This window comes from Manis javanica, chromosome 12 (genome assembly GCF_040802235.1).
Source record: "Manis javanica isolate MJ-LG chromosome 12, MJ_LKY, whole genome shotgun sequence".
Lineage (NCBI taxonomy): Eukaryota > Metazoa > Chordata > Mammalia > Pholidota > Manidae > Manis > Manis javanica.
Window position 1 is genome coordinate 32,375,560 of NC_133167.1, and position 19,462 is coordinate 32,395,021.

General features: G+C 40.2%; 2 protein-coding genes and 1 pseudogene across 2 annotated transcripts in view; all 3 read left to right on the top strand.

Moving 5' to 3' along the window:
* Positions 1-2,034, top strand: part of TMEM237 (transmembrane protein 237) — a 27,390-nt gene extending 25,356 nt beyond the window's left edge. The window contains exon 14 of the mRNA XM_037009177.2: positions 1,901-2,034. The gene's annotated coding sequence lies outside the window, so the exon portion shown is untranslated. The remainder of the gene's footprint in view (positions 1-1,900) is intronic.
* Positions 937-4,630, top strand: LOC118970694 (alpha-enolase pseudogene; annotated as a pseudogene).
* A 1,467-nt stretch (positions 4,631-6,097) lies between these two features.
* The window catches only part of C2CD6 (C2 calcium dependent domain containing 6), a 91,460-nt gene continuing 78,095 nt past the window's right edge, over positions 6,098-19,462 (top strand). The window contains 1 exon segment of the mRNA XM_073218337.1: positions 6,098-6,369. Coding sequence (XP_073074438.1) covers positions 6,136-6,369 — 234 coding nt within the window. The 5' untranslated portion in view covers positions 6,098-6,135.

Below are 19,462 nucleotides of genomic sequence, written 5' to 3' on the forward strand. Positions count from 1 at the left end.
CCCTGTCTCCCTAGCACCAGGGTCCCTGTCCTTTCAAGGCTTCCAAAAAGCACCCACCCACCGGTCCCGCAGGGAAGGAACGCTCAATATTCTTTGTCCTCAGGCACTGGTCCCACGCACCCGCTCACCAGTCCCGCCGCCCTGCCTCCCTAGCACCGGGGTCCCTGTCCCTTCAAGGCTTCCAAAAAGCACTCGGCAAAAAGAGAGAAAAAAAAGGGGAAAAACGCGCGATTTCTTCCGTCCTCAGGTGCTGGTCTCAGGCACCCACCCACCGGTCCCACAGGGAAAAATGCGGGATATTCTTTGTCCTCAGGTGCCGGTCCCAGGCACCCGCTCACCAGTCCCGCCGCCCTGCCTCCCTAGCACCGGGGTCCCTGTCCCTTTTAGGCTTCCAAAAAGCACTCGCAGAAAAGAGAAAAAAAAAAAGGGGAAAAACGCGCGATTTCCTCTGTCCTCAAGTGCCGGTCTCAGGCACCCGCCCACCGGTCCCGCAGGGAAAAACGGGGGATATTCTTTGTCCTCAGGCGCCGGTCCCAGCCACCCGCTCACCAGTCCCGCCACCGTGCCTCCCTAGCACTGGGGTCCCCGTCCCTTCAAGGCTTCCAAAAAGCGCTCGCCAAAAAGAGAGAAAAAAAAAAAGGGGAAAAACGCGCGACCTCCTCCGTCCTCAGGCACCGGTCTCAGGCACCCGCCCCCAGGTCTCGCAGGGAGAAACGCGGGATATTCTTTGTCCTCCGGCGCCGTTCCCAGGCACCTCCTCACCGGTCCCGCCACCCTGCCTCCCCAGCAACGGGGGCCCGTCCCTCTAAGGCTTCCAAAAAGCGCTCGCCAAAAAAAAAAAACAGAAACTGCTCCGGTTTCTCTCCACCCGCCGGGAGCCGGGGGGAGGGGCGCTCGGGTCCCGCCGGGCCGGGGCTTGTATCTTACCCCCTTCGCAAGGCGCTGGTTCCTTGCAGGTGTGGATGTGGTCTGGATGTTGTCCTGTGTCCTGTGGTCTCTATTTTAGGAAGATTTTTCTTTGTTATATTTTCATAGCTCTATGTGTTTTTGGGAGGAGATTTCCACTGCTCTACTCACGCCGCCATCTTGGCTCCCACCGAAATTTTTCTTTTTTGAAACTGCCTTAGTGGTTGTTTATCATGTAATAAGTATAATATAATATAATTTAGCTTGCAAGATGCTTTAATATTAATAAAAAGGAAATGTACCTTTTTCTTTGAAAAGTTTTATAACCATGGAAGTTTATTTCCCTTTAAAAACTCTACCAGTGGCTCCCTTATCTGGTCACACATCATAGTCCTCTAGAGAGCTTTAAAAAAGACATATGCAGCAAAAGAGAAGCTGAATGGGCCAAGAGCTCAGAGGAATAAAGGAGAGGCCTGTTGAGCCTGTTGAGCTAGCACTCAGTTGACCTCTGCAGAGCCCTTTCCTCTGCCTCTTTTTTTACGTGACAAAGAAATATGAGTAGAAATTCACCATGCCTATTCTCAAACTCTTGGTCAGAGAGATCTCTGGCTCCTCAGGAAATCCCAGTCTTGAAGTGGGTCTTACACTGGAATAAGTCTCTTCAGAGCTGTATACAGTGGTGCCTCAACTGGTATAAGACACTAGGGCGCAAGACAATGGTAAGACTTGCTGTGGGAAAAGGTGTCTCAAAGGCTCTTGAGCCATCAGTAAAACTATTGGCTTGATTAGCAATCAACTGAATGTTGTGAAATATAAGAGGACTGACAAATTGGATAGAGATGGATGGCTTTGAGAACAGTTCTAAATTTGGTGTGAACACTCTACCAGGAATATTTTGCTGTCTATAAGGTTGGAGCTGCTGAAAAGGGGATTCCCCTGCTGTCACAGAATCGTGAATGTGCTGGCAATTCTGAAGTTATCTTTCCTGTTCCAGCTTTCACTGTGATCAGCCATGGTTTTCTTGCTGGCAACAAGCTGGCAGTGCAGTACAAGATCCCGTCAGCAAACTTCTGGGAAGTCATGTTCACTAGAGCTGTGGCTTACCATACCTGAACAACGTCATCAAAGAGATATGAGAAAACCAGTGTGGGAGATAGTGATAGACTGAATAACGTCCCCCAAAGTTGTCCGTGGCCCAATGCTTGGAACCTTTTATTGGCAAAATGTGATGAAGGTTGTAAACTTGGAAATGAAGAGATTATCCTGTATTGTCTGGGTGGGACTATGTAATCACATGAGTCCTTAAAAGCAGAGAACCTTTCCTGTCTGTGGTTAGAGATATGATGAAGAAGAAAGGGCAGAGAGTTGTGATTTTGCTGACGTTGAAGAAGGAGGAGGGGCCATAAGCCAAGGAAGTGGGCAAACTCTAGAAGCTAACAAAAGCCCTTGGCTGAACAGCCAGCAGGAAAATGGATATGGGCTCAGTCCACATCTTTAAGGAACTGCATTCTGCTCTCATCTCAAATGAGCAAGGAAATAGATCCTCCCCCAAACCTACTACAAAAAAGAATCCAGCCCTGCCGAAGACTTATGACACAACTGTAAGATGGCAAATGTGTGTTAAGCTGATAAATTTAGCGTAATTTTTATGGCAAAAATAGAAAGTTAATACAAGGTTGAAGGGAGTTTTGCTCTTAATATCATAGAGAATAAAGCCCTAGAGCTGTGGAATGCAATTGGGAAAGCTGGTTATGTTGATAATGTAACTTACAGGGGCAAAGTTGCCTTTGAATTCTTCAGGTCTGGGAAGTATGACTTGGACTTCAGATCTCCCAGTCACCCCAGCAAGTACATAATCCCTTAGCAGCTGATGGACCTGTACAAATCTTTTCTTCAGGGAAAACCCACTGTTGTCTTATCAAAAATGCTAGCCATGATGATTGGGAAACTTGGAGGAAGTTCATTGTTAATGTATGTCTCCAATGATTGGTTCAAAGTCATCATTTTTCTCACCTTTTTCCCTGCATTGAGTGTGGGTGGAGTGATATATTTGGTAGTTTCTGAAGGGTCAACAGGCAAGATCCCCAGTGGGATTTCTGTTGTTTCTTGGGGGTGCAAAATAAAATGTTTAGTACTTAATATCTGCCTCTTCCCACTCTCCCCGAGAAGAACAAAACATACATAGACTCCTAGGCCCTATCCCTAGAGGTTCAGATTCAGTAAGTCTGAAGTGGAGCCTGGAAAACTATTTTTTAGAAAAAGATATCCCAGGTGATTGTGGTACTGCCAGTAGACCAGCTTTTGGGACCTCTGGCCAATAACCATTTGTAATCTATTATGAAACATAAAGCTTGGATTATAACATGAATTGATTTGATCTTGATCAAATTGCTAGGTTTCTGAGAGTACAAGAAAATGAAAAAATTAGTAAAACATGGTAACTGCTTTCTACAGGTTCATAAACTAGTTAGAAAACATAGGTGGGCATACTAGTTCAAGAATCTAGGAAAGTATTATGGGTAAGATTGGGTGTGAGCCTGTCTTTATAGGATGGATGGATTTCTATTGGTAGAGATGACAGCAAGAAAAAGACCATACACATGGGTGAGCCTTGCAGGCTTTTTATTTGGGAAACTGTCAAATAGTAAAAATGTCAAATTGTAATAGCAACTAATCTAGATCAATCTAGATTTAATAATTGTTAAAATTTTGTCCATTTGCTCATTTGCTTTATCTTTCTTTATAATTCCCCTTTTTTCTTGCTAAATCTTTCTAAAACAAGTTGGTAGCCCCCTGTCACTTCACCTGAATATTTAAGCATGCATCCTCCAAAAATAACATTTGTCTACATTCACACAATATCATTAAAATAGCTGAAAAATAGCAATTTCAGTATATTCTCAAATTTACCCAGTTGCCTCTCATATAATCAAGGCTTACTTACACATTTCAGTTGGTTGGTGTATCTTACCTCTTAAAATCATCCTACCTTTTTTTCCTCATCATGACATTTTTTTAATTCACAATTGTACTGAGATAAGTGTAGGTTCATGCAAACATCAATAATAGATCTTTTTTTCTAGTATACTTTGTCAGTGTCTCTAATGATAACCTGCATGCAAATTTAAGAAATAATACAGAGAGATCCTTTGTACATTTTGCCAATGTCTCCAAATGACAACATTTTGGAGCACTATAGTATAATATCACAACCAGGATACTGACATAGATACAGCCCAGTGATCTTTCCTCAGTTTTACTTGTACTTGTGTGTACATGTGAGCATGCATATTTATTAAGTCCTAACAGTTTTATCTATTGTATAGGTTTACATAACCATCAGCATAGTCAAGATCTGTAACATTTCACCCAAAAACACAAGAGTCTCATGTTGTCCTTTTATAACCTTGCCTATGTTCCTTCCATACCCCTATCTCTGTACCCCTAACCCTGACCTCTGGCAATCACTAATCTGTCTTCTATTTCTAAAATTGTGTCATTTCAAGAATATTATACATTGGATTATATAGTATATGTTGGGATTAGCTTTTTTCTGTTCAGCATAATTCCTTGGAGATTCATGCAAGTTATGTGTATCCATTTCTTTTTATTGCTAAATCACATTCCACAGTGTGTATTACTGCAGTTTATTTTACCATTTGCCTGTTCAAGGGTATCTGAGCTGATCCCACTTTTTGGCTATTATGAATAAAGCTGTTATGAATACTTGTGTACAGATTTTTGTGTAAATGTAAGGTATTATTTCTCTGGGATAAATGCCTAGGAGTGCAAGTCCTGGGTTGTGTGGTAGTTACCTGTATAGCTTTTTAAGAAACTGCCAAACTCTTTTTAGAGTGGCTATACCCCTCTATATTCCTCATGACATTTTTTTTGAAGAATCCAAACCAGTTTTGGCTTAGAATGTCTCACCTATAGTTTGTATCTTTGATTTTTTTTTCTAGTAGCATCATTCAGTTTGTTCTTCTGTCTCCTAAATTGCCTATAAACTGGAGGTTATGTCTAGATTGATTAGATTAAATATTTTTTATGTTGCAGCACATGAACTCTAAGGAAGTCAGAGTGTACTGGGGGCCAGAAGACTTATTGGCAGAGTGATTAAACACTACACAGCACAGACCCAAAATGACAACAAGCATGTATCAATGGCCTTGAGCTCTTGTGCCACGTGCCCTGAAAAGTACAGTTGAGGATCAGGTTCCTGTCCCCAAAGAACTCTATCTTTTGAAATTAACAAGTAATTCTAATAGTGTGATCCCATATCCAGTAGGGATATGCCTAGTAGTAGCTTGAAGACAGAAGTTAATTCTGCTTTTGGGGTGTGTGTAGGGTTATAAGACTTAACTGAAAGCTGAACTTTGAGCTGGCCCTTGAATAAAAGAAAAATAGATTCCAAAAAGAATAACCATATATAATGATCCTGAGGTAGCAGATTGCATTTTGGAGGTGCTTGATTTACATATTAAGGAATTCAAGTTTATGGCCAATAAAAAAGCTCTGAAAATTTCTGGTTTTGTCAGTTTTTAAAAATAAACTGTATTAATGCTAGTCCAGTGGAGAAGGTGGGGAACAGCAAGCTGGGAGACCCATGAGTAAACTGTTAAAGTCATTTGTGTGTGAGACGTCATAAACTAGATGTCAAAAAGAGAAAAGAGTAGGGTTCAAACAGAATTAAAAATGTTTCTGAAGTTTGAAGCTTTTGTGGATACGACAGTGCTACATTAAATTAGTTTGGAACATACCAGAGGTCAGGGAGAAAAGGTGAATATTAATGTGAGCCTATAGGGCCAATCAAGATGTACGTTCCAAGTAGACTTGGAAATATCAATATCTGGAGCTCAGGGTATAGTGTAAGGAAGTGATGATTGATGTAAATCTCCCAGAAAGAACGGATGCAGGGAGAAGAGGGCTTTGATATAGGGGTAAGAGGCGGACGAGAAAATGAACTAGTGTTGAGTCACGGAGCCAAGGGGACTTGCCGTCCACCAGTATGCTCTGAGTTCCTTCCAAGTAAGTGCTTGCCACTGACTCCAGGGCTCACTAAGCTCCCAGTCCGCATAAACCAGGGCAGCTCTTGGCCGGGCCTGAGCATGCAGGTCACTTGGATTGTACGCGTGCGCAGTGAAAGCTCAGGGAAAAGTAGCGAGAGGGCTGCGCCTGCGCAGTAGCGGGCCGGCAGTTAGGTGGGCTCGCCCAGCAGGCCATGGAGGGATGGAGGCCCGCGAAAAGATGCCTAAAGTTTCCAACACTGTTAACAACCACGGCGGGCGGGTCCATTCCTTGTACACAGCCCCTGTATTTCAGAGGAGTCCCTATGCCAGCTCGGAAGTCACGCACCCGCAAGGGTCAGAGTATTCTGCGGCCCGTAACTTGCGGGAGCAGGGCCAGACCACGGATCTGCCCAGGGATAGGGCCAAGGAGGGCCCTGGGCGCCGACTGCTGAACGTGAGTGGGGCCCCTGCCGGCGGAGTCTGTCCCCTACGACCACCCAGGCCGGCGAGGGACCAATGGCTCAACGCGTGCAGCGGGGAGGGAGGGGGGCCTGCCTACGTTGGAAGGTGGTAATACCTGAGGAAGAGTTTACCTGGCTTCTGACATTTGTTGTCAGAGCCTGGTTTTATCAACTGTTACAAGTACCGCACCTTACATACAGGGTTATTTGAAGAACTGAAGGAGATTATGGTATAAAGTGTGTAATACGCAGCAGTAAATAAATGTAAGCCGTCCACGGAAACTTTAGTTACCCTTGTTTTCAATTCCTGAGGTTCTTACAGATGAACCTGTAGGAGCAAATCGGCATCATGTCTGCAAAGGAAAGTATCGTCCTTCTTTTCATAATCAGAAAGGTAGATTTATATTTGAAATGTGTGAAACTCCTGAGATTACTGTTTAGTGCTACCACCAGAAGACGGAAGATAGAGAAAAGGGGAATCAAATTGAAGCTCACTTTTTCAAAGCTGTTAAGGATTATTCAGAAATTGTACATCATCTGTTGTAAAATTTATTTGTACTCTATTAAAAAATTGTACAAATAAAAGTATCAGGAAACACATGGAAAAAGATGATGTTCTTCTCTGTAAAACTGAGTTGAATTACTTGATCTCTAAAGTGTCCTCTTCATTCAAAAAACTTAGAATTCTTACTCCTATTCTTTTTTTTTTTTTTTTTTTTTTTTTACATTGAAAGGTGTTTTATTCCCAAGGCCAATTCATAAGTGCCCTGGCCCTCAAGGTTTATTCATGTCATAACAAATGGCAGGATTTCCTTCTTTATTATGGCTGAATAATATTCTGTTATCTATATACCACATCTTCTTTATCCATTCACCTTGCCTCTTGTGAATATGCTGCATGAACATAGAGGTGCAGAGATCTCTGTAAGACAGTTATTTCACTGCCTTCGGATGAGTACCCGAAAATGGGGTGGCTGGGTCCTGTGGTAGTTCTATTTTTATTTTTTATTTATTTATTTTTTTTGAGAGGACATCTCTCATATTTATTGATCAAATGGTTGTTAACAACAATAAAATTCTGTACAGGGGACTCAATGCACAATCATTAATCAACCCCAAGCCTAATTCTCAACAGTCTCCAATCTTCTGAAGCATAATGAACAAGTTCTTACATGGTGAACAAGTTCTTAGATAATGAATAAGTTCTTACATGGTGAACAGTGCAAGGGCAGTCATATCACAGAAACTTTTGGTTTTGATCACGCATTATGAGCTATAAACAATCAAGTTAGATGTGATTATTCGTTTGATTTTTATACTTGATTTATATGTGAATCCCACATTTATCCCTTATTATTATTGTTTTTTTTTTTTAATAAAATGCTGAAGTGATATGGTAGGTAGATGCAGGATAAAGGTAGAAAACAAAATTTAGTGCTGTAAGAGGGCAAATGTAGATGATCAGGTCTGTGCCTATAGACTAAGTGTTAATCCAAGCTAGACAAGTGCAACAAAACATCCACGGATGCAGAAGATTTCTCTCAAAACGGGGGGAGGTGAGGTTCTAAGCCTCACCTCTGTTGATCGTCAGTTTCTCACCTGATGGCCCCCCCTGCGACTGTGCCTGTCTTAGGTTGGTCCTCCCTTGAGGAATCTTACCCGTCTCTGGCTAACCAGTCTTCTTCCACGGCCATACAGGGAAATGTAAAGTTGGTAAGTGAGAGAGAAGCAATATTGTTTGAAAAGGTTAGCTTTTTACTTTGCAGATTTATGTCCCGTGGCTTCTATGCCCGGCAATTGTCTTGAGGTATCTTTACCACTTGGAAGAATTATGATACTTGGTAATTTTCGATATGAGGCACGAATTCTACTAAAGGGTTGTAATTAGGAAGGAAGAAGAAAAGCTACAGAAGTAGCAGACGGAAGAAAACATGGAAAGATTATTTCTTTGACATATCTTCTTGTAGAGTAACGTAAGCATGTATAGGTTTTAACAAACTACTAATTAAATTGCACACACACATTAACAGAATAGGAATACAGATACATAACAAAAGCAGACCTAAAATTACCAGCCATATCCAGTGAAACCAAGAAAACCAGTTAGGTACCCTAGGCATTTGTGAAAATTTATCAATGATATGATGGATATTGTCTAACTGAATTTGAATAGTTTGAGAAAAATCAGACAAATTAAAACAACACATTCCTGGGAACTGTTACATCCCATATGTTCTTTTAACAGTAGATAGTCTATAGTCGCACAATTTGGAGCACTGCAACTTGCACTTCTCCTAATTCTTGGTTGAGTTCCAACAGTATAGATCCAGTCAAATTTGTTGTTTTACTGTATGCACAGGCCAGCTTAGATAACTCCTTCTTCATTCCAATGGCAAGTCCAGGAACTGGTGGGATGAATGCAGCTACAACTGCAGCAGCACCAGGATATTTGTTGAAGTTTTTTGATGATCATCTTCTGGAATGACTCTTCCAGGGGATGTTGATGTTGGAAGTACTTTTTCATATCATATCTTAATTCTTTTTCTGTGTAGCCAAATTAGGCTTTGATCCTCTGTATAAACACAAACAAACCCTTTGCCCACACTTTGATATGACCTTTATACCATTGTGAAGAACCTATTGGAGACCACCACACAGGAACTGCTTTTTTTTTTTTAAGAGAAAGGCATATTATCAGAAAAATGTACTTCCATAGTTGATCATCTGACACTCTTTAAAATTTCAAAATTAAGGATATGTAAAGCATGCATTACTCGTTGATTTGCAGTTAGTTTTCTCCTATCAGGGAGTAATCCCCCTTTTCTTTCTTTTTTGATATCATTAATCTACAGTTACATGAAGAATATTTTGTTTACTAGGCTCTCCCCTACACCAAGTCCCCCCCAGAAACCCCATTACAGTCACTGTCCATCAGCATAGCAAAATGTTATAGAATCACTACTTGTCTTCTCTGTGTTGCACAGCCCTCCCCTTTCTCCCACCCCCCACATTATGCATGCTAATCATAATACCCCCTTTCTTCTCCCCTCTCATCCGTCCCTACCCACCCATCCTACCCAGTCCCTTTCCCTTTGGTAACTGTTAGTCCATTCTTGGGTTCTGTGATTCTGCTGCTATTTTGTTCCTTCAGTTTTTCCTTTGTTCTTATACTCCACAGATGAGTGAAATCATTTGGTACTTGTCTTTCTCCGCTTGGCTTATTTCACTGAGCATAATACCCTCTAGCTCCACCCAGGTTGTTGCAAATGGTAGGATTTGCTTTCTTCTTATGGCTGAATAATATTCCATTGTGTATATGTACCACGTCTTCTTTATCCATTCATCTACTGATGGACACTTAGGTTGCTTCCAATTCTTGGCTATTGTAAATAGTGCTGCGATAAACATAAGGGTGCATCTGTTTTTTTCAAACTGGAGTGCTGCATTCTTAGGGTAAATTCCTAGGAGTGGAATTTCTGGGTCAAATGCTAAGTCTATTTTGAGCATTTTGTGGAACCTCCATACTGCTTTCCACAATGGTTGAACTAATTTACATTCCCACCAGAAGTGTAGGAGAGTTCTTCTTTCTCCACAACCTCACCAACATTTGTTGTTGTTTGTCTTTTGGATGGTAGCCATCCTTACTGGTGTGAGGTGATATCTCATTGTGGTTTTAATTGGCATTTCTCTGATAACTAGTGATGTGGAGCATCTTTTCATGTGTCTGTTGGCCATCTGAATTTCTTTTTTGGAGAACTGTCTGTTCAGTTCCTCTGCCCATTTTTTAATTGGATTATTTGTTTTTTTTGTTTGTTGAGGTGGGTGAGCTCTTTATATATTTTGGATGTCAAGCCTTTATCGGATCTGTCATTTACAAATATATTCTCCCATACTGTAGGGTACCTTTTTGTTCTATTGATGGTGTCTTTTACTGTACAGAAGCTTTTAAGCTTGATATAGTCCCACTTGTTCATTTTTGCTTTTGTTTTCCTTGCCTGGGGAGATATGTTCAAGAAGAGATCACTCATGTTTATGTCTAAGAGATTTTTGCCTATGTTTTTTTCTAAGAGTTTTATGGTTTCATGACTTACATTCAGGTCTTTGATCCATTTTGAATTTACTTCTGTGTATGGGGTTAGACAATGGTCCAGTTTCATTCTCTTACATCTAGCTGTCCAGTTCTGCCAGCACCATGTGTTGAAAAGACTGTCATTTCCCCATTGTATGTCCATGGCTCCTTTATCGAATATTAATTGGCCATATATGTTTGGGTTAATTTCTGGAGTCTCTAATCTGTTCCACTGGTCTGTGGCTCTGTTCTTGTGCCAGTACCAAATTGTCTTGATTACTATGGCTTTGTAGTAGAGACTGAAGTTGGGGAGTGAGATTCCCCGCCCCCCCACTTTATTCTTCTTCCTCAAGACTGCTTTGGCTACTTGGGATCTTTGGTGTTTCCATATGAATTTTTGAACTATTTGTTCCAGTTCGTTGAAGAATGTTGCTGGTAATTTGATAGGGATTGCATCGAATCTGTATATTGCTTTGGGCAGGATGGCCATTTTGACGATATTAATTCTTCCTAGCCACGAGCATGGGATGAGTTTCCATTTGTTAGTGTCCCCTTTAATTTCTCTTAAGAGTGTCTTGTAGTTTTCAGGGTATAGGTCTTTCACTTTTTGGAGAGGTTTATTCTTAGGTATATTATTCTTTTTGATACAATTGTGAATGGAGTTGTTTTCCTGGTTTCTCTTTCTATTGGTTCATTGTTAGTGTATAGGAAAGCCACAGATTTGTGTTAATTTTGTATCCTGCAACTTTGCTGTATTCCAATATCAGTTCCAGTAGTTTTGGAGTGAAGTCTTTAGGGTTTTTTATGTACAATATCATGTCATCTTCAAATAGTGACAGTTTAACTTCTTCTTTACCAATCTGGATTCCTTGTATTTCTTTGTTTTGTCTAATTGCTGTGGCTAGAACCTCCAGTACTATGTTAAATAACAGTGGGGAGAATGGGCATCCCTGTCTTTTTCCCAATCTCAGAGGAAAAGCTTTCAGCTTCTCGCTGTTCAGTATAATGTTGGCTGTGGGTTTGTCATATATGGCCTTTATTATGTTGAGGTACTTGCCCTCTATACCCATTTTGCTGAGAATTTTTATCGTGAATGGATGTTGAATTTTGTCAAATGCTTTTTCAGCATCTATGGAGATGATCATGTGGTTTTTGTCCTTCTTTTTGTTGATGTGGTGGATGATGCTGATGGATTTTCGAATCTTGTACCATCCTTGCGTCCCTGGGATGAATCCCACTTGGTCATGGTGTATGATCCTTTTGATGTATTTTTGAATTCGGTTTGCTAATATTTTATTGAGTATTTTTGCATCTACATTCATCAGGGATATTGGTCTGTAATTTTCCTTTTTGGTGGGGTCTTTGCCTGGTTTTGGTATTAGGGTGATGTTGGCTTCATAGAATGAGTTTGGGAGTATTCCCTCCTCTTCTGTTTTTTGGAAAATTTTAAGGTAATGGGTATTATGTCTTCTCTGTATCTCTGATAAAATTCTGAGGTAAATCCATCTGGCCCAGGGGTTTTGTTCTTGGGTAGTTTTTTTATTACCATTTCAATTTCTTTGCTCATAATTGGTTTGATTAACTTTTGTGTTTCTTCCTTGGTCAGTCTTGGAAGGTTGTATTTTTCTAGGAAGTTGTCCATTTCTTCTAGGTTTTCCAGCTTGTTAGCATATAGGTTTTCATAGTAGTCTTTAATAATTCTTTGTATTTCTTTGGGGTCCGTCGTGATTTTTCCATTCTCATTTCTGATTCTGTTGATGTGTGTTGATTCTCTTTTTCTCTTAAGTTTGTCTAGAGGCTTGTCTATTTTGTTTATTTTCTTAAAGAACCAGCTCTTGGTTTCATTGATTTTTTTCTATTGTTTTATATTTCTCAATTTTGTTTATTTCTTCTCTGATCTTTATTATGTCCCTCCTTCTGTTGACTTTAGGCCTCATTTGTTCTTCTTTTTCCAGTTCTGATAATTGTGATGTTAGGCTATTCATTTGGGATTGTTCTTCCTTCTTTAAGTGTGCCTGGATCGCTATATACTTTCCTCTTAAGACTGCTTTCGCTGCATCCCACAGAAGTTGGGGCTTTGTGTTGTTGTTGTCATTTGTTTCCATATATTCCTTGATCTCTATTTTAATTTGTTCATTGATCCATTGATTATTTAGGAGCATGTTGTTAAGCCTCCATGTGTTTGTGAGCCTTTTTGTTTTCTTTGTAGAATTTATTTCTAGTTTTATACCTTTGTGGTCTGAAAAGTTGGTTGGTTGGATTTCAATCTTTTTTAATTTACTGAGGCTCTTTTTGTGACCTAGTATATGGTCTATTCTGGAGAATGTTCCATGTGCACTTGAGAAGAATGTGTATCCTGTTGCTTTTGGATGTAGAGTTCTATAGATGTCTATTAGGTCCATCTGTTCTAGTGTGTTGTTCAGTGCCTCTGTGTCCTTACTTATTTTCTGTCCAGTGTATCTATTCTTTGGGGTGAGTGGCGTGTTGAAGTCTCCTAAAATGAATGCATTGCAGTCCATTTCCCCCTTTAGTTCTGTTCGTATTTGTTTCACATATGCTGGTGCGCCTGTGTTGGGTGCATATATATTTAGAAAGGTTATATCCTCTTGTTGGACTGAGCCCTTTATCATTATGTAATGTCCTTCTTTATCGCTTGTTACTTTCTTTGTTTTGAAGTCTGTTTTGTCTGATACTAGTACTGCAACCCCTACTTTCTTCTCTCTGTTGTTTGCCTGAAATATGTTTTTCCACCCCTTGACTTTTAGTCTGTGCATGTCTTTGGGTTTGAGGTGAGTTTCTTGTAAGCAGCATATAGATAGGTCTTGCTTTTTTATCCATTCTATTACTCTGTGTCTTTTGATTGGTGCATTCAGTCCATTTGCATTTAGGGTGACTATTGAAAGATATGTACTTATTGCCATTGCAGGCTTTAGATTCGTGGTTACCAAAGGTTCAAAGTTAGCTTCTTTAGTATCTTACTGCCTAACTTAGCTCACTTATTGAGGTGTTATATACACTGTCTGGAGATTCTTTTCTTCTCTCCCTTCTTATTCCTCCTCCTCCATTCTTTATATGTTGGTTGTTTTATTCTGTGCTCTTTTGTGTTTCCTTTAACTGCTTTCAGTGGGTAGTTGATTTTATTTTTTGCCTGTAGTTAGTATTTGGTCTGCTTTTTTTGCTGTGATTTTATTTTCTCTGGTGACATCTGTTTAGTCTTAGGAGTGCTCCCATCTAGAATAGTCCCTCTAGAATACCCTGTAGAGGTGGTTTGTGGGAGGCAAATTGCCTCAACTTTTGCTTGTCTGGGAATTGTTTAATCCCTCCTTCATATTAAATGATAATCGTGCTGGATACAGTATCCTTGGTTCAAGGCCCTTCTGTTTCATTGCATTAAATATATCATGCCATTCTCTTCTGGCCTGTAAGGTTTCTGTTGAGAAGTCTGATGATAGCCTGATGGGTTTTCCTTTATAGGTGACCTTTTTCTCTCTAGCTGCCTTTAAAACTCTGTCCTCATCCTTGATCTTGCCATTTTAATTATTATGTGTCTTGGTGTTGTCCTCCTTGGGTCCTTTCTATTGGGAGTTCTGTGTATTTCCGTGGTCTGTTTGGTTGTTTCCTCCTCCAGTTTGGAGAAGTTTTCAGCAATTATTTCTTCAAATACACTTTGTATCCCTTTTTCTCTCTCTTCTTCTTCTGGTACCCCTATAATATGGATATTGTTCCTTTTGGATTGGTCACACAGTTCTCTTAATATTGTTTCATTCCTGGAGATCCTTTTATCTCTCTCTGTGTCAGCTTGTATGTGTTCCTGTTCTTTAGTTTCTATTCCATCAATGGCCTCTTGCATCTTATCCATTCTGCTTATAAATTCTTCCAGAGTTTGTTTCACTTCTGTAATCTTCCGGACATCTGTAATCTCCCTCCGGACTTCATTCCTTAGCTCTTGTATATTTCTCTGCATCTCCGTCAGCATGTTTATGATTTTTATTTTGAATTCTTTTTCAGGAAGACTGGTTAGGTCTGTCTCCTTCTCAGGTGTCTCTGTAATCTTTGTCTGCCTAAAATTTTGCCTTTTTATGGCGATAGATAGTTTGCAGAGCTGGCATGTGTGATGGCTGGAAGAACTTCCCTTGTTGGTTTGTGGCCTTCCTCTCCTGGGAGAACAGTGACCTCTAGTGGCTTGTGCTGGGCAGCTGCATACAGACAGGGCTTCTGATTCTTGCCCAGCCACTATGAAGTTTATCTCCACTGTTGCTGTGGGTGTGGCCTGCCTTGGGCTGCTGCTCCGATATGGTGGAGCCACGTTGTGGGGGAATGGCTGGGAGGCTGTTTGTCTCCATGAGATGCCTCTGAACTGCCCTGCTATCCAGGGGTTTAGGGTGCCCAGAGTTCCCTGCTGCTGGACTACGTGTCCCAGGACACTTCTGTCTGGTTTTTGGGTCCCTGTCCCTTTAAGACTTCCAAAAGGCACTTGCTTTTCTTTGTCCCCGGGGCCCTGGCTGCAGGGACCTGCTCACAGGTCTTACTGTCCTGTTTCCATAGTATCCAGGACCCCATGCATGCACTGTGTCTGAGCTCTGTTGCGGATGGCTAGGGCTGGCTATTTAGCAGTCCTGGGCTCCCTCTCCCTCCCCACCCTGACTCCTCTCCTCCCACCCGGAGCTGGGGTGTGGGGCGCTCGGGTTCCGCCGGGCCGCGGCTTGTATCTTACCCCCTTTGTGAGGCGCTGGGTTCTCACAGGTGTGGATGTAGTCTGGCTGTTGTCCTGTGTCTTCTGGTCTCTCTTTTAGGAAGAGTTGTCTTTGTTGTATTTTCAAAAATATATGTGGTTTTGGGAGGAGATTTCTGCTGGTCTACTCACGCCACCATCTTGGCTCCACCTCTAGAAATCTTACTCTTGACTCATTGTTATGATAAATTGAGGACTTATAAGGAATTTTAAAACTAGGAAGAATTGCAAAGATTGTGTAAGAGAGATGTGCTTGGAAATCTAGGAAAGTGTTTGTTTTATGTTCTCTTAAGGAATTGGGGCTTTATTATGTAGAATGGTGATTCTTTTTTTGAGTATGATGATCCCTTTTTTATTGTAAAAAAAATCTCCCCACTGAAGAGTAGCTGGCTCTTCCCTGCCAACTGACTGGAAAAACCTGTAATGCCAAAAAGCTACCGGGTAGCAGTGTTTTTAGTGGAATTTGCTTACAGATACAACAGCATCTACATACATTCAAAAAAGAATAGTGCACCAATATGCAAAGTACATTGTTTACCCAAGTTTGCTTTCTCAAATTATATGGCCATAAAATATTTTAATGCTTTGGCAGAACAACAAAAAGCTTAGAAAATGGAATGTGCACTTGGATTTAGTTATAATGGCCTCATAAATAAGTTCCTTTCAGACACAGATCCAGAGGAATTTATGTGGTATAGATGTTTATTATACAATAAACAGAGTAGTATAGTATAACTATATGTTATTAAAATTTTTGTAACTACTATAAGATACATGATGCAGACCGTTGAACATGGGATGGATGACCCACTTCGATTTAATAAATGCTGCCTATGCATTAGTATACAGATGGAACATTATTTGGGCAACAAGTTATCTTTTCTATGACTTTTGCATTTTTTTGTGTATGGCACATGATTTCTTGAAGGAGGATGATCATAGGGGAGTAAGACCAGCTATATAAATATATTAGCATTGTCTGTACAAAATACTTAGTTTTTTAAGACATGGAAGTGAATGTATCTCTCAGATATGTTTCACATCTCAGAATACATTTTGGCAAACAGTTTGCAGATAATGCTTAGAAGACATTTGACTTTTAAGGACATTTGAAGTTGGGAACCACTACTACAGGTGCTAGGAAAAGCTGGTGGGTTGTAAGCAGGTGGATGACGTAGATCAGATGTGCTTTGCTGAAAAACTTATTTTGGCTCTTAGGATTTAGGGAGAGGCTAAAGAAATAAGTAGAGAGGGAGGACAATAAGGATCTCTGAGGGGATGGAAAAGTTTGCACTCAACAGCACAGGTGAAAGTACCCTTCGTGGATAAGGAGAAGGGTATCTCTTTCTCCAGACCAATGTTTATCTTTGGATCACCAGCGTCCAAATCTTCTGGGGTGCTTGTGAAAAACCAGATTCCTGGGCCTTCACCTTAGACCTACCGAAACAGAAGGCAGGGCCCCAGGAATGTAATCCTTAGATTCACATTTGAGAATTACTATGGAAAGAGGAAAAAATGGTCATTGATATGGGGATTGTAGATTGAGGGTTTAGACCAAAGAAGGAAGTAGTGGGTCCAGAAGAGTTTGATGAACTAGGTGATAGAGAAAGGAGGGATAACCAACTAGAGGCCTGGGGGAGATTTTTTAAAAAAGCTTATGAATGTAAATTATTGAGATAAATTGAAGGATTAAGTAGAGATAGTGCTCATATTGAGGAATATTATAATTTATGACTTCAGTAAAATATGGATACTCTACTCTGCACCTTCATATCAGTTCTTTGAGCCTCCTCAGCTGCTTACTGCAATTCTACATCTTGGACCTTGTCTTCTCTGAGGGTTTCACCTTCAAAATCCTGAAATATAGTATGCTACTTCTTAACCTCTCTTTACTTCACCTACTTTTTTATTACACCTACTCTTTGAAATGTGTGCCGAACTTTGTGCTAGATACTGAGGGTCCAACACTGACCAAGACACAGGAAAAGGACCTTCTCTCAGGAAGTTAACAGTTCAAATTGGAGACACAGTTAAAGATTATGCTTCGATTTAAGGAAATATAGAGAGGACTGTGATACAGAGCAATAGTGCTGGAAGGCAGGTTGTATTTTCTATTTTGTTTTTTGTTTTTTAAAAACTTTTATTAAGGTATTATTGATATACACTCTTATGAAGGTTTCACATGAAAAAACAATGTGGTTACTACATTTACGCATATTATCAAGTCCCCACCCATACCCCAATGAAGTCATTGTCCATCAGTATAGTAAGATGCCACAGATTCACTATTTGCCTTCTCTGTGCTACAGTTTTCCCCATGATCTCCCACACCATGTGTACTCAACATAATATACCTCAATCCCTTTTTCCCACCTTCCCCACCCACCCTCCCACACACCTCCCTTTGGTAACCGCTAGTTCCTTCTTGGAGTCTCTGAGTCTACTTCTATTTTGTTCTCTCAGTTTTCCTTCGTTGTTATACTCCAAAATGAGGGAATTCATTTGGCACTTGTCTTTCTCCACCTGTCTTATTTCACTGAGCATAATGTCCTCCAGCTCCATCCATGTTGTTGCAAATGGCAGGATTTGTTTCTTTCTTATGGCTGAATAATATTCCATTGTGTATATGTACCACCTCTTCTTTATCTATTCATCTACTGATGGACATTTTAGGTTCTTTCCGTATCTTGGCTATTCTAAATAGTGCTGTGATAAACATAGGGGTGCATATGTCATTTTGAATCTGAGAAGTTGTATTCTTTGGGTAAATTCCAAGGAGTGGGATTCCCAGGTCAAATGGTATTTCTATTTTTAGTTTTTTTAGGAACCTCCATATTGCTTTCCACAATGGTTGAACTAGCTTACATTCCCACCAGCAGTGTAGGAGGGTTCCCCTTTCTCCACATCCTTGCCAGCATTTGTTGTTCTTAGTCTTTTAGGTGCTGGCCATCCTTACTGGTGTGAGGTGATATCTCATTGTGGCTTTAATTTGCATTTCCCTGATGATTAGTGATGTGGAGCATCTTTTCATGTGTCTGTTGGCCATCTGAATTTCTTCTTTGGAGAACTGTCTCTTCATATCCTCTGCCCATTTGTTAATTGGGTTATTTGCTTTTTGGGTGATGAGGCCTGTGGGTTCTTTATATATTTTGGATGTTAACCACTATTAGATATGTCATTTTTGAATATATTCTCCTGTACTGTTGGATGCCTTTCTGTTGATGGTGTCCTTTGCTATACAGAAGCTTTTAAGTTTGATGTAGTCTCATGTGTTCATTTTTGCTTTTGTTTCCCTTGCTTGAGGAGATGCATTCAGAAAAAAGTTGCTAATATTTATATTCAGGAGATTTTTGCCTATGTTATATTCTAAGAGTTCTTTGGTTTCATGATTTACATTCAGGTCTTTGATCCATTTCAAGTTTACTTTTGTGTATGGGGTTAAACAATAATCCAGTTTCATTCTCTTGCATGTAGTTGTTCAGTTTTGCAACATCAGTTGTTGAAGAGGCTGTCATTTCCCCATTGTATATCCATGGCTCCTTTATCGTATATTAATTGACCACATATGGTTGAGTGTATATCAGGGCTCTCTAGTCTGTTCCATTGGTCTATGGGTCTGTTCTTGTGCCAGTACCAAATTGTCTTGATTACTGTGGCTTTGTAGTACAGCTTGAAGTCAGGGAACGTAATTCCCCCGGCTTTATTCTTCCTTTGCAGGTTTGCTTTGGCTATTTGGGGTCTTCTGTGGTTCCATATGAATTTTAGAATTATTTTCTCTAGTTCATTGGTATTTTGATAGGAATAGCATTGAATCTGTAGATTGCTTTAGGCAGAATGTCCATTTTGCCAATATTAATTCTTCCTATCCATGAGCACGGGATGTGTTTCCATTTATTGGTATCTTTTTTAATTTCTCTCATGAGTGTCTTGTAGTTTTCAATGTATAGGTCTTTCACTTCATTAGTTTTATTTCTAGGTATTTTATTCTTTTTGATGCAATTGTGAATGGAATTGTTTTCCTGATATCTCTTTCTGTTAGTTCATCATTAGCGTATAGGAGTACAACAGATTTCTGTATATTAATTTTGTATCCTGCAACATTGCCAAATTCAGATATTAGATCTAGTAGTTTTGAAGTGGATTTTTGTAGGGATTTTTATGTACAATATCATGTCATCTGCAAACAGTGACAGTTTAACTTCTTTACCAATCTGGATGCCTTTTATTTCTTTGTGTTGTCTGATTGCCATATTGAGGATCTCCAGAACTATGTTGGATAAAAGTG